This window comes from Maniola hyperantus, chromosome 1 (assembly GCF_902806685.2).
Source record: "Maniola hyperantus chromosome 1, iAphHyp1.2, whole genome shotgun sequence".
Classification (NCBI taxonomy): domain Eukaryota; kingdom Metazoa; phylum Arthropoda; class Insecta; order Lepidoptera; family Nymphalidae; genus Maniola; species Maniola hyperantus.
In genome coordinates this window covers 1,610,261-1,625,093 of record NC_048536.1, presented here as the reverse complement: position 1 = coordinate 1,625,093, position 14,833 = coordinate 1,610,261, and the positions used below count along the sequence as shown (strand labels likewise).

Here is a 14,833-nt window from a genome sequence, read left to right as displayed (position 1 = left end):
ATGAAAAGGCTTGATGCGCACCGTAGCTTTGTTATGTAGGTAGGTACCTAACCTACATTATTAGTTAACTTAGGATTTAGGAACTACTCGTAAGATTCCCAAATTGAAAAAGAATTGATGGTATTATATTAAATAGGTACATATATTTGGGGCTATTAAATTACTTTTATCATAAATAATAAAGGGAAACAAGGTTGACAATAAAAAAAAAACGTCCGTTAAAGCAATACTTTATTTCTCCAATACAAATATGGTACACTACAGGTAGAGATGGCAATCGGGGTAGGAACGCCCCCCACTAACCCGGTGAGGGTGAGCGCGGGTGTGCGGGACGGCGGGGCGTCTCCCCGATTGCCATCTCGACCTATCGCGTACTATAGGAACACTTTAAAATACCTAAATCAACACTAAAATAGCAGGTACTTCCTCGTGATACTATTTTCATACAAGTAATTCAAGAGCAAGACTAGCGATTGCCACAGGTCGAACGTCTTTTCCTCAAAGAGATTCCTGACTTCTGAGATGGATTTTATTTTTTACAGAGGAAACTATATTATCTAAATTCATACTCATACTGATATAAAAATGCGAAAGAATCGCTATTATATAGCGCACGACAGGTCGACAATCAGGGTATGGAGGCCTTTTGTGACGTTTTTTTTGTTCGACCGTAAGGTTTTAGAAGGTAATTTTTTGCCAAATTCATCCTGGGGCATTAGAAATTTGTTTAAACAGGCTATAAGTCCCGCAAATTGCTATTGCGCTGGAACCATGTCTCATCAACATTGAAATGACGTCAGCCGAAATAAAAATAATATATCATTGGCTCGAAACTTCAGTCTAGTGCTGACGTCGCTAAAATGGCGGCCACGCGCATTAGAAATTTGCGGGACATATATTCGGCGTTAGAAATGAAAAAGTTTGTGGCGCACATGGTTTACGGATGCCGTCACTTGATGTATTCAAAGTTTGCTTTAGAAGCTCTGGTTTTAAATCGGTTTATAATGAGCTGACGTTTTCTCTTCTGCCGCATTGGGTAAGTGCGGGGGCTGTGCGGGTGTGCGGGACATACCCACCACGATTGCCATCTCAACCGGTCGCGTACTACGCCGAGTGCGCAGAGCACAGTAATTGGCGCACGTTGCCTATGTGCTAAAATAACTAAAAACGCGGCAGAAAATAATGTACATCGACCTTTAGAAGGAGATAGCCAATTTGAAGAGCATTGTCTCTGTCGTTGACACTGACAAAAAGTCATATAGGTATGAGGGACAGAGACAACACTCTACAAAGCCTAAATGTCATTCTAAAGGCTGATGTACATTACTTTTGGCAGCGTATTGTACCAATTAGAGAGATGAGCCAATAAAATAATTATGTCACCGCTCATAAGTCCTTGATCATCTCTAAAATAATCTAATTGTCATATTTCTTACCATAATATTATTCTAATGCAACCTTATTGTTATCACTTATACTACAATAAATAGACAACATTACACAAACATACAAAATTAATTTTTTTGACACATTTTATAGTTTAAAACTTGATTTGGACATTGAGGATGTAGTATAATAATATTATGTAGTAATAAAAAAGTATAATAATTTTTCGTCGCGTAAAGCCCTGAACTAAACGCCCGTCGCCGTCAGTCGGACTGTTCGGCGCGTTTGGTGTGTCAGGCCAACCGAATACTACGACTGATAGTTCAGTCGCTGAATTATATACTATGTTTTATAGTATAATACTACTAGTTTTATAACTGTATTATTTTTCCAAAATTACAGATTGTAACGAATTCAAACTTTTCCCTTTTTGACAACGAAAAGCTTCATAAATACATAATTAACGAAGTACACTACCTCGCTACATAAATTTATTGGATATTATTACATATTAAATTACATAATATAAGGAACACAAAAAATACTTATAATACAGATAAAAAACATAAACAAAACATTTCTAAAAACTTGAATAAATGTTATTACAATTTGGTGCGCTAAGGTCGGACATGTAGTTATATACTTAGTATGTAGTATACACTCCCGCCGGGTTAAAGTCTCTGTTGAAAGAAATTTGATTCGACTCGTCTGAACCTGTTCAATCTGACTTTAAATAATGACTGAACCCAGTAAAGGATGCCTCACGCTATACCGTGTCGGGCCCGAGCCGAGTGTCGGCCGTGGCACGGTCACCGAGCCGGTCCCGTGACGTAAATTACACAGACGGGCCTCGAACGAGCATTAACCGTTGCGCTGTGCTGCAGTATACTTGTCCAAGCAAAAATAGTGCTGTAACTAGACTACAATTGGTTGTGCAATGAGAAACCTGGAAATTATTACGCAAAATATTGTTTAATACACTTATTACTAGAAAGAATCATTGTACCTTTTTCTATAGCTAATTCATTCATAGCTCCCTAGATGACGCTATATAGGTGTTGCATCGCGGCAAATCGCGCGCACACACTCTCCCATCATAGGTGCTCCACCTGTCAACGCCATATTCAAAACAGCAGTCTAAAAAACGACACGCTAACATACACGCGCGCGGGCCACTAATGGCCTTGCATTGGTACCAGCACGAAAATATAGAAACGCTCTCACGCATCCCTAAGGCTGATTCAAGGAGTCCTGGAGAATTTCATAAGAACAGGTCAGTGATTTCTTCCTTGTATATATCTGTTTTAGGCATTATTTTGTTGTTTTTTCTAGGTTTTTTGTTGCAAATACCATCGCCGCTAATTCCATACTATTGCAGTATAATTATTATAATTAATTTCGCACACGCACCCAAGGATCAGTGACTATTTACACGTTGCTGATCCAACAATCATGTTGAATTTTGACGATCTGGAATTAGCGGCTATCGCGATCGCTCTGGACGATGAAGAATCTGATAAATCTTCAACTACAAGGGGACGTGCAACGGGCCATGACCGAGCCGAGGCGGGACCGAGTTGTTGTCCGTCACTCGCTTGCCGCTCGGTATAGCGTGAGTGTGTCCATACAAAATATATGTAATACTAGCTTATGCTCGCGACTTCGTCCGCGTGGACTACACAAATTTCAAACCCCTATTTCACCCCCTTAGGAGTTGAATTTTCAAAAATCCTTTCTTAGCGGATGCCTACGTCATAATAGCTATCTGCATACCAAATTTCAGCCCGATCCGTCCAGTAGTTTGAGCTGTGCGTTGATAGATCAGTCAGTCAGTCAGTCAGTCAGTCAGTCAGTCAGTCAGTCAGTCAGTCACCTTTTCTATATTTTCCTTTATATATTTAGATTAGTTGACCGTGCTACGGCCGACGCTCGGCTCGGAGCCGGCACGGTATACCATGACTCATCCTTAAAATGGTGATATCAGACGATTCAATCACTTGATTGAACCGCCTCATAGCCACCTTGAGATACAAAACAGTTATTTATAAGTGAATAGATTCTAGTATGTGAATATGATGGACCGTATGAGGCCGTCGCGCACCGAGTCGCTGCTGTGGCCGATGCCGAAGTTGAAGAACACGGACTCGGCCGCCACCTGCTGCGCGCACGAGCCCATGGGGTACCAGCCCACCTTGTTGAACACGATGCCCACCTTGTACACCTGCGTACCAGTAACCCATCTGTATTACTCCGTTAAACTTGGTACAGAATCATCATCATCATGATCAACCTCAATAGCTCTACCGGTAAAGGAGTTGACTGAAAACCGAAAGGTCGACGGTTCAAACCCCGCCCGTTGTACTATTGTCGTACCTACTCCTAGCACAAGCCTGACGCTTAGTTGGAGAGGAAAGGGGAATATTAGTCATTTAACATTGCTAATATACTAAAAAAAACCCATCGTCGGCTCACTACAGAACACGGGTCTTTTCTCAGAGTGAGAAGGGTTTTGGCCATAACTACCAAACTGGTCAAGTGCGGATTGGCACACACCTTTGAAAACATTATGGAGAACTCTCAGACATGCAGCTTTCCTCACGATGTTTTCCTTCACCGTTAAAGCAGGTAATATTTAATTACTTAAAACGCACATAACTCCGAAAAGTTAGAGGTGCGTGCCCGGGATCGAACCCCCGACCTCCGATTAGGAGGGGGATGTCATAACCACTAAGCTATCACAGCTTGGTATAGAATACGAATCACATTTTAATTACAGTTATGACAGGTGCACAAATGCACAAAACATGCTAATTTCCTATGACTTCATGATGGCGAGATTTAATGCTTTTTACCGCCGCTTCAAACATTCCTCCAAAATGAGAAGCATAAGGAGGATTAAATCATTAAGACATCAATCCGGTGTTTATTGACACAACAAAGTGATGTCTCAGAATCTACTTGGATAAATTTGCACACCGTTTGCAAATTTAAAAATTATTAAAAAAACTTTTTGAAAAAGTAAATCGATGACCCAAAGCTGAAAATGACACAAAAACATGTATTTTGAGCATTTGGAAAGTCGATTTTTTACCTTGTTCCTCTGTATGTAGACAGGTCGGTTGAACATGATGTCTAGCAGGTGTCGGTAGGGCACTCGGTTAGTGTAGTGCGTGTACGTGAGCCGCGCGCCGTCCGCGTCCAGCAAGTGTGCGTACAGAAGCTCTGAGTAGCCCGACCCGCCCGCGTTACCCCCGTTCTCGAGACTCGGCGCCTGAGTTGGCACCTGTCGAAGTGTCGAACATTATAGCGGGTGAGCAGGGGACATGACGTGCAAGCCGTGCCAATAAATAACTAGGCTTGTTCCTATAGCACATTGTTTCTCAACCATATTTCTGTCGCGCAAAAAAGTTAAGTAAACCTTTGCACCGTATCCTAATCCTCACATATAGACTTCAAGTATAATAATATTTTAATTCATTGTTTATTTGTATGTTTCAACTTTCAAATAAAATGGTCCCCCCACCCCCAGACAGGCCAGATTTTATTTGAACAGTAGTTTTAATTCTCCTTTCAGTGGGATTAATTCTTCTTTGACTTGTACTTCGATGATTTGTATCATACAACAAGGTTCACAACGAAATATTTAAATAAATGGTCTGTCATTGCAGAAAATTTTTGAAGTAATATGTAAAAGAATACGTGTTGCCATGCACACAGCGCGCAAAACTCTGTGCCGGCACAACAGTGCGACGCAAAGCAGCACAGACACGTCTGCGTCGCACGTGCCTGCCGTAGCGTACGCAGCTCTCAGTTCGTTCATTACAAAAGCACTGCACCGCTCTGCTACGTCCCCTGCGTCTGAGCATACGCTTAGCCTTAACGTCGCACGTACCTGCACGCCCAGCAGGCAGATGTTCTTGTCCACCATGAAGGTGACGGAGCAGTCGAGGCCGCTGGTGTTGAGGCAGTCCGTGTGCTGCACGATGGCGCGCTGGCAGTAGATCTTGTGCTGGTCGCCGCGACGCTCCATGTGGTCCACGTCCACACACACGCTCAACCCCGGCACCGGGTTGTGGATCGACGACGGCAGGCGCACACCTGGCCAACGATAATTTTATTTTATTTTTATTTTTATTGAAAAGGTTCGCTAGCGATTTTTACAAAAATGTTCTTAAATTATATAAAGTTAAATTACATGACGTTGTTTGTAAAATCATTTGAAAGCAAACACTACATGCACATTCACACAATTTACATGCAAACAATTATTAATCATATAAGTAAAATAATACAAAAAGTAGCCAAAACTTTCCGAAATAGTGAAAACACAAAAAACAAAAATTATTCAAGGTGCAATGGTAATTAAATAAATCTAAAACTATAGTAAAGTTAAGTTAACCTAGGAGTAAGAATAGTTAAAAAAGAATGTTTAGAAAAGTGATAGATATTTCTGCGAATAAGTAGGTACACAGAGAACGTTTCTTAACACAATTAGTTTGATTGTCTAATTAAGTTACTTATAACTAGTTTTCGAAACGTGCCAGGTGGATTTATGTTGATATCAAGTGACTGACTGAATTTATTACATAATTTACATAATCGAGGGATGATGGAGTTGGCGCCAAAGACAGTTCGGGTGCGTGGAGGTACAAAAGGAGTAATAGCGTGACGGGGATATCTCTTTGGTGCTGTGAAATTGATTTTATTTAGTAAGCTGGGGCAATCTAAGTTGTTTCTCAGTAATTTGTATAAAAACATTAGATCTAGCAAATCTCTTCTTTGTTCTAGTGTCATCATTTTAAAATAGGTTAGTCTTTTTTTTATAATTTTATAATACTTGTGACTAAAACACTATTAACACAATCAGACCCCCAATTGTGTCTACCTAGGTCAAGTAATTGCACCAAACTTACAGATGGACAAAGAATTGCAAAGACGAATTAATAACACCTGGGCTCGCTACTGGTCGCTGAAAGAAATACTAAAAAACAAAGATATCCCAATGCCAACTAAACGTAAAGTATTTAACATGTGCATCCTACCAATACTTACTTACGGCTGTCAAACGTGGGGTCTGACAAAAGCTCACAATTAGAAAATAAAGGTATGCCAACAAGGGATAGAGAGAAGCATGCTGCACATCAAACTGAAAGACAAATGGAGACTGACCAAAATTAGAAAGGTGTGACAGACGTCTCAAGAAGAATCAAGAAACTTAAATGGCGTTGGGCTGGCCATGTGATCAGATCCCCAAAGGATAAATGGACCAAAGAGGTCACTTATTGGTACCCCAGAGATGGGAAGAGAGCGAGAGGACGGCCACAGAGGAGATGGGAGGATGACCTGCCAAAGGGTTGGCGCGGACTAGCGTTAGATAGGAAAAAATGGAGAGGTCTAGAGGAGGCCTACGTCCAAAGAGGACAACCTGAACTGTAAATTGCTGGTGTTACTAATTTTTTAGAATAAATTATGTAGGATAGGATAATTAAATAATAGGAAATAAGAAATTAGTAATACGGTTAGTTAGTAATATAAGATGTATAACCTAGTGTATCAGTGAATAAAGGCTATTTTATTTATTTATTTATTCATTAAAACACTATTAACACAATCAGACCCCCAATTGTGTAAGAAAAACGTATTCATCGTTATCGTAATCGTCAACAAATTCTGCCCTTTGATTGGCTGTGAAAATATGTAAACAGCGAATCAACCAATCAAAGGGCAGAATTTGTTGACGATTACGATAACGATGAATACGTTTTTCTTACACAATCGCGGGACAGAAATTCTGCACCTGCATCTGGGTGCATTTTCAAATCAAAAGTTGACCGACTTTTTCCTTTTTTTGTTGTTGAGAAAATCTAAATGGATGTCATTTTCGGGTAAATAAGTACTGATTACGAAAATGACGATTATTTTAAAATCCAAAATGGATGTCGTGTTTGCTTATGATTAACGGGATTGATTGATCTTACCCTATTTTAGCGTTTAAAGTATTGTGAGTGATTTCTATTAATATGTAGATAAAAGTTGAAGAATTTTATTCTCAAAAGAAATTAGATATTCACTTAATGAGAAATTATAGTATCAAACTTAAGCTAATTTTATCTTTCGGCACAGAGCTGTGGTAAGCAACAACACGATTGTAAAACAGAGGGTAGTCGAATATGAAAATGAAAATGAAAAATGAAAATGAAAATCTTTTTTATTCGTATAAACTTTTACAAGTGCTTACGAATAGTCGGATGCATCTACCACTGGTTCGGAATGCCTTTCCTGCCGAGAAGAACCAGCAAGAAACTCGGCGGTTGCTCTTTTCAAATATTTGATATAGGTACAAGATTATGCCATGTATAAAATAGTATTTGCAGTCTTGTGCGTTGCTGGAACGAGCTGCAGGTCAAATCCACGCTCTTTTATCATTTAGATAATCTTCAATCGTGTAATATGCTTTTTTCAGGAGCATATTTTTAATAGATTTTTTAAACTTGTGCAAAGGTAAGTCCAAAATATTTTGCGGGATTTTATTATAAAAGGTAATACCCATACCCACAAATGACTTTTGGACTTTTTGCCAGGTATATGCAATCATATACCTGGCAATGATTAGTAGACTAAGCCCGACTAGTTTCAAACCCATCACAGGGCTTCAACCGTGCCACGTCGCGAGCTTAGACCCTGTGAAAAAGGATTCCGGATGGGTTCGAAACTAGTCGGGCTTACGTCGACTAACCACGTGAGTACAGCCGGAAACTTGATCTTACCCTCCTGTCGCGTAGGTCTCGGGTAGGTGGTGGAGACGCAGGGCTGCGGCAGACGCGACAGTTCGCATTGGTCCACGGTCACCGGGCTCGGAGTGTCCACTGTGAATGTGGGCATCTGCAACAAACAGTTCAGATAACACCGACATTTTTAGGGCTCCATACCCAAAGGATACCAACCGCGGGGTTTTTGCAGTCTCTCTCTCTCCGGTCGTTCCTTGATTGCTGAAGATCGTGGTCCTGGCAAACTGCCCTCGAATGGCTTATCTGTTTCCATCGGCTTCTGTCGGTGGCCATTTCTACAATGTGATGAAATCCACACCTGCTGGACTCCTTTAGCTGGTCGGACCACCTAGTTGGTGAGCGGCCTCTCGGTCTTTTACCCTCAGTGTTGCCCGTCACTATGAGCTTTTCTAAGCTGTCGTCCCCCCGCCGTATGATGTGGCCGAAATATGAGAGTAATCGTTGGTAACATATGGAGGAGAGTCGAGCAGTGATCCCGAGTTGCGAAAGGATAGACACGTTTGTGCGCTTGGCAGTCCACGGAATCCGTAGCATCCGCCTCCAGCACCACATTTCAAACGCATCTATTCTTTGCCTTTCTCTTGCTTTGATAGTCCATGTCTCTACTCCATACATAAAAATTGGGAAGATTAAGGCACGAACGAGACGGGTCTTGGTTTTGAGTGATATGCCTCTGATTTTGCAGTAGCGACAGCTAAAAAAAAAAGCAGTAGCAATGCGACATTTCATTTGCTGTCTCTCTTCTTATATTGCTTTGTGGCTATTGCTGTCTCTCTCTAGCCACTGTTACGTGTGACGTTTGACAGCAATGATCGCAAGATTTACGCCTGTCGCAAGCCTGTCGCGAGATAGGTAATCACCCCGCCTACCCTATTACGAAGCCTCCGCTGTCCGACCGTCCGTCCGTCTGTCTGTCAGCGGGCTGTATCTCATGAACCATAATAATAAAGAAGAAGAAAGAAGATCGCCACATTCGTGTTAAAGGATATAAGCACCGCGAAGGCCTCTGACTTACTAAGAAGGGGCGGCCGTTGCGATGATAATGTGAGAAAACGGGTCTTTTCTACTGCTTCAATAGTTTGAGTAATTGAATGATTTCCGTAATTGGGAGGCTTGGGAAAGTTGGGTCACTTCTTGATAGTTGTGTTCTTAGTGCTGGGGTAGTTTCAAGGGTTTCGGGGAGTTATGCAAATGATCGCAAGTCGATAACGCTTACATTGCTAGAAGAGCCGCCTCCAAACAGCTGCTTCCTCGGTTCCCTCGACATCGAGAAGCCCGCAGGCATCGCCACGTCGGTGTTAGAGGACAGAATGTTCATCAGCACCGCGAAGGCCTCTGACTCACTGAGGAGGGGCGACCGGGCCGGGCCGGCCGCGAACTGTTGCGGCGACAATGTGAGAAAACGGATCTTTTCTACTGCTTTCCGGATCGTTACTCTTTCTTTGTGATCTGTGAACAATGAAAACAAATATTATTTATCCTATTCAAGTGATATAAGGCACGGCTTGACACTAGCGATGGACGAAAAAAAACAATTGAATAAATAATGACAATCTACATAAATATGTATAAAACACAAAATTGTTTCTACCTGTGTCCGTTTATAGACTTTGAAACCACCCAACCGATGTGCCCCAAGCCGGGTTCATTAGAAAGGCAATTATTCAAAGACGGTTTTAGTTTTTGGTTTTCTAAGCGTAGTAGCATACGCCGGGTATCCGTTAGTAGAAAGTAAGGACAATTGAACAATCGATTGTCGAAATATTCGTCAAAAACAATCGAAAAAATCGAATATGGAGCGCACAGTCTGGAACAAATAAATCTAATTGCGCAATTGCATTCAATTTTCGATTCATACCAGACCCGCGCGCTATGTAACAATTGAACAATTGAAAACAATTGATTGTCTTTTTTTTTTTTTATTATTATTACAATAAAACTTAAAGCTAGCCTTATCTAATTACTATATAAATCATGACCGCGTGGAATGGTGCCAAGAATACTGGCTGCATTTCCGCGCTGGACAGCCAGGCTGATCCGTTGCGCAAAAAATGAGCCAGCCCTTCTGTCACCAGATGAGGCTATTAATCGCGGTGAAATGTCTTTTGATTGTTATCGAATCATAACGACAATCGAGTAGCTCTAGTTCAAGTACCCCTATTTTTCTTTGATTTTACGTCACCATGGCTAATATTCGACATAACGTCGATTCGGGATCAAACCGAGAGTTCCCTCTGATATTGATTACAACATAGTTATAAGTGAAGTTACCAGTAGGGCGATTGTCTAAAACCTGCATCAATCATTATTACAATCTCAATTGTTGTGATTGGCTGAATTTGTGCGATTCTTGTTGCAACAATGCATTGTTGCCAATAGCGAGCGAGCGTTAACCAATCAGAGGTGATTGCGATCGTGACATTGTAGCTGTCATTCTCCCGCAATCGCGCAGCAGGAGACTCAAATCTGTTCTACAACTCTCCTTACCTCTGCCCTCCCCTGAAGGCTTTTTGGGTGGCTCCGCAGGAGTGACAGTCTGTTCTGTCTCACGGCTAGTTTCCATCACAGCTTCTGGACTGCTTTCGGCACTGCTTTCCACATTCACTACCTATCAAAGATATTAGAAAAGAAAAAAGCATATTACACAATTGAAGAATATCTAAATGATAAAAGAGCGTGGATTTGACCTGCAGCTCGTTCCAGCAACGCACAAGACTGCAAATACTATTTTATACATGGCATAATCTTGTACCTATATCAAATATTTGAAAAGAGCAACCGCCGAGTTTCTTGCTGGTTCTTCTCGGTAGGAAAGGCATTCCGAACCAGTGGTAGATGCATCCGACTATTCGTAAGTACTTGTAAAAGTTTATTCGAATAAAAAGATTTTTATTTATTTTATTTATTTATATCAATCACACTAATATTATAACGGCGAACGTTTGAATTAGCGTGTGTGTGTGTATGTGTGTGTGTTTTTGTGTGTGTGTTTGTGTGTGTGTTTTTGTGTGTGTGTGTTTTTGTGTATGTGTGCGTGTGTGTGTACCTATGTTTGTAATAATATTTCTCGCAAAAACTACTGGACGGATCTAGCTGAAATTTTGAATGGATATAATAATAATAATAATATTTATTTATTTGAACAACTCAGTACAGTAATCAACTCTCTGGAATCCTGACCCCTAAACTAGGAAATCCCGTGTCTTAGGGGCCAGTGCCTTCCCAAACATAAGATATGAATAGTTAATAATTTACAGCTAGGTAATATAGATTATACCTTGGAATTTCACATAGGCTACTTTTTATCCCGTAAAAATCCATGGTTCCTGCGGGATTTTTAGGATTCCGTACTTCAAAAGGAAAAACGGAACCCTTATAGGATCACTTTGTTGTCTGTCTGTCTGTCTGTCTGTCTGTCTGTCTGTCTGTCAAGAAACCTACAGGGTACTTCCCGTTGACCTAGATTCATGAAATTTGGCAGGTAAGTAGGTCTTATAGCAGACAGAAAAATCTGAAACATCACACAAAAAAAATTAAATTGTGGTCATGAACTAAAATAAATAAGTATTTTCAATTTTCAAAGTAAGATAAGTATATCAAGTGGGGTATCATATGAAAGGGCGTCACCTGTGCGTTCTGAAACAGATTTTTATTTATTTTTGTGATTCATAGTTTTTGAATTATCACGCTAAATACGATTGTAGTAAGGAAATCTCGTTGCGCGAGCCTGACTCGCACTTGGCCGGTTTTTTTAAACATAATAATATATCCACGTGGATGAAGTCATGGGCATCTTCTAGTCACTACCCATTTTATAAATGCGAAAGTGTGTTTGTTTGTTGTTGGTTTGTCCTTCAATCACTTCGCAACGGAGCAACGGATTGACGTGATTTTTTGCATGGGTATAGTTGAAGAAGTGACATAGGCTACTTTTTATCTCGGAACATCAGAGAGTTCCCACAGGATTTTTAAAACCTAAATCCACGCGGACATAGTCGCTGGCATCAGCTAATAAACTTTTTTCTTTCTTCTTAACACAAGGTTACCACTGCCAGCAAAACATACCTGTTCTTTTTCCTGAGAAGTGGAGGGAGCGGGACTTTTACGTACTTCCAAAAAAACTGACTCATCTATGGGGGGGAGAAGAGAGTTCCTCCTGTCTACTGCTTTCGCGTATCTGTAAATAAATTAATATTTCCTGATATGAATGTTCAATGGAATCACTTTATTTCTAAACAGTATTGGTTCATTTTTCATTGTATTATCCTAAAGAACAAGTGCCAGACCAGACTTTCAAAGGAGATCGCCCGTGAACGGGCCCTCTTTTGTGGCGCCGTGTCAAAACTTAAATTATTTTTTAATAAATGTGTTATTTTTTTACGATTATATGTTTTATAACGACTTTTCTTTCACCCCGTCATTGAAAATATCCACAATTACAGTTAGAATCGTAAACATCCATTTATTTTGACGAAGTATAATTAAATGTAACTTCAATATCAGCAAAATAAAAAATAAGATTTCTTTATAACCAGGGTAAATAAATGGAAATAGTTTGCAGAATATAAAAAGGTACTTATTTGTCTACAAAATAAAATAAAAACCCACTTTTGGGGGGTCCAAAGCTCTTAAGAAAATGGGCAATCTAAGCAATGGGAATTGACCCAAGGATCTACCACTAATAAGTCAAAGTCAAAGTCAAATGATTTATTCAAAATAGGTAATTAATAACTCTTTTTGATGGTCAGATGTTGGATTTCTAAGATATAGTGGTGATAATTATTACGCAAACTTAAAACTAAAGCTACGAGGGTTCCAAACGCGCCCAGGTCTGAGACCACAGCCCTCACCAATGCGCCAGGGCAGTCGTCATAATGCCCCTTCTGACACAAAGAATCAGCAAGAAAATTATGTTTCTCTCTCTCTAAGTCTCTAGCTCTTTTAAGGTTCTCACCTCACTGCAGCATCAAATAAGTCAAGTTCGCTGTCCACATTGAGATGGTCCAATGAGAAGACAGTTATCACTGTATTGATCTCCACATCCTCAAAGCTGCAATCGTTCAGCACCTCTTTGGTATTCATACTTATTATCTGAAGAAGAAAAAAATGTGGATTATTTTATATTTTGTTTTATAATTTTTATGATAGTATTTTTACCTACACTTCAGGGAAATTTCTAAATAATCAGTACCCCTATTATAAATGCGAAAGTGTGTTTGTTTGTTGGTTTGTCCTTCAATCACGTCGCAACGGTGCAACGGATTGACATGACTTTTTGCATGGGTATAGATAGAGAAAATCAAAGAGTTCCCACAGGATTTTTAGAAAGCCTAATTCCACGCGGACGAAGTCACGGGCATCAGCTAGTTTCTAAATAGTTTTAAATATGTATAAAAAAACTCAGGAACCGGCATGATTCAAACCTTCATCTTCTGGGTTCGCGCCCGACGCCTTGACCGCTAGGCCACGGTTCACTTGCTGCCAGTGACAAAATTTGTGATAATATCACAAATTTTGTACATATTATGTATGTTCACTCAGTACTGAAACGACTGTAAATACCATCTATCAAGGCAAGATATAATACCTGAAGGCATTTTTCCATGAGTACATTTTCTTCAAACAGCCTTGCAAACTCGTAAGCTCTACAAGCATTTCGTGGATACAGATCTGACCAGAGGTACTTGGTGCACTCCTTCACTAGATGTGGCAGCATGTACTTCTTGGCACCGTAGCACAGCTCACATGCCTTGTCGAATGAGCTTATGTTGATATTGCCCGTGTAGATATATCTGCACAAAGGTAACAGACAATATTAATGTAAATAATATATATCAACGAAATCGGTTCAGCTGAATAGAAAATCTATTCCGCACTTTTTGAGATAATCACCAAAGGTTAATGTTCAAATTAAATTGGCTCTGAGAAAGTGGGGTTCCCAAACATAATACAGAAAAAAACATTTACTTTATATTATAGGTACCTACTTTTGTAAATAGAAACAGCCCTGGTAATAAAGGTACAATACCTACATAAGAATTACGTCAATACATGTTATTTTTAAAAGTTACTCACTCCAAAAGAGCCTTGAATGCATCTATCTGCACATCGACAATCGGTATTGGTTCATTCCTCTCCGCCATTCCGCCGTAGAACATAGCTTCAAACACTGGAGAGGCCATGGCCAAGATGAGCTTATGGCCAGCCAGAACTACCTGGTTGGGCTCCGTGCCCACCAAGAAGTTGCAATCAGACCATTGACCAGTTTGCAAAAGGTAAGCCCCTCGTTGTTTCAGCTCGGTGCATTCGAGCTGCCAATCTGTCGGCGTCGCTGCCATTTTGCTTCGATTGCAATGGAAAACGCAAATTTAACTCAAACTCAAGTATTTTAAGAATATTATTTTGCACAGGTGACTGGTGAATTGATTTATTTACCTATTTATTTTTTATTTATTCCCCAAAATTGACTGAAATGAAGTTTGAAGATGAAGACATTGACAAATAGCTGACAGTGGTCAAAGTTCTTAGTTGCACTAACAAAACGGTTTCTTTTGTTATTTCAATTTTTAAATTTATATACGTAGTTATTTAAATTATTATTTAATTTCCTATTATTCTCTACATTACTGAAACTATTCGAGCTTTATTGTATTGTTAAA

The 14,833-nt window shown here is 40.0% G+C and overlaps 2 protein-coding genes across 3 annotated transcripts in view; one reads left to right on the top strand and one right to left on the bottom strand.

Moving 5' to 3' along the window:
- Window positions 1–14,833, top strand: part of Zir (dedicator of cytokinesis) — a 375,809-nt gene that overhangs the window by 217,862 nt on the left and 143,114 nt on the right. The gene's annotated exons all lie outside the window — the stretch shown is intronic.
- LOC117982937 (uncharacterized) lies at window positions 215–14,688 on the bottom strand. The gene is made up of 10 exons (XM_034969409.2): window positions 14,250–14,688; window positions 13,762–13,966; window positions 13,129–13,265; window positions 12,240–12,351; window positions 10,662–10,782; window positions 9,391–9,623; window positions 8,154–8,268; window positions 5,279–5,484; window positions 4,478–4,669; window positions 215–3,607 (listed from the first exon to the last, which is right to left on the bottom strand). The coding sequence occupies exons 1-10, from the start codon at window positions 14,510–14,512 to the stop codon at window positions 3,446–3,448; spliced, it is 1,746 nt and encodes a 581-aa protein (XP_034825300.1). The 5' UTR covers window positions 14,513–14,688; the 3' UTR covers window positions 215–3,445.

Bases quoted from the DNA above. Each gene is read 5' to 3' on its own strand.
- LOC117982937 (XM_034969409.2), bottom strand. From the start codon at position 14,512: ATGGCAGCGACGCCGACAGATTGGCAGCTCGAATGCACCGAGCTGAAA. The intron at 8,269-9,390 runs GTAAGCGTTATC...TGTTTGTTGCAG, and splicing joins GAGGCGGCTCTTCTAGCAAT to ATGCCCACATTCACAGTGGA. The intron at 5,485-8,153 runs GTAAGATCAAGT...ATCGTTGGCCAG, and splicing joins GAGACCTACGCGACAGGAGG to GTGTGCGCCTGCCGTCGTCG.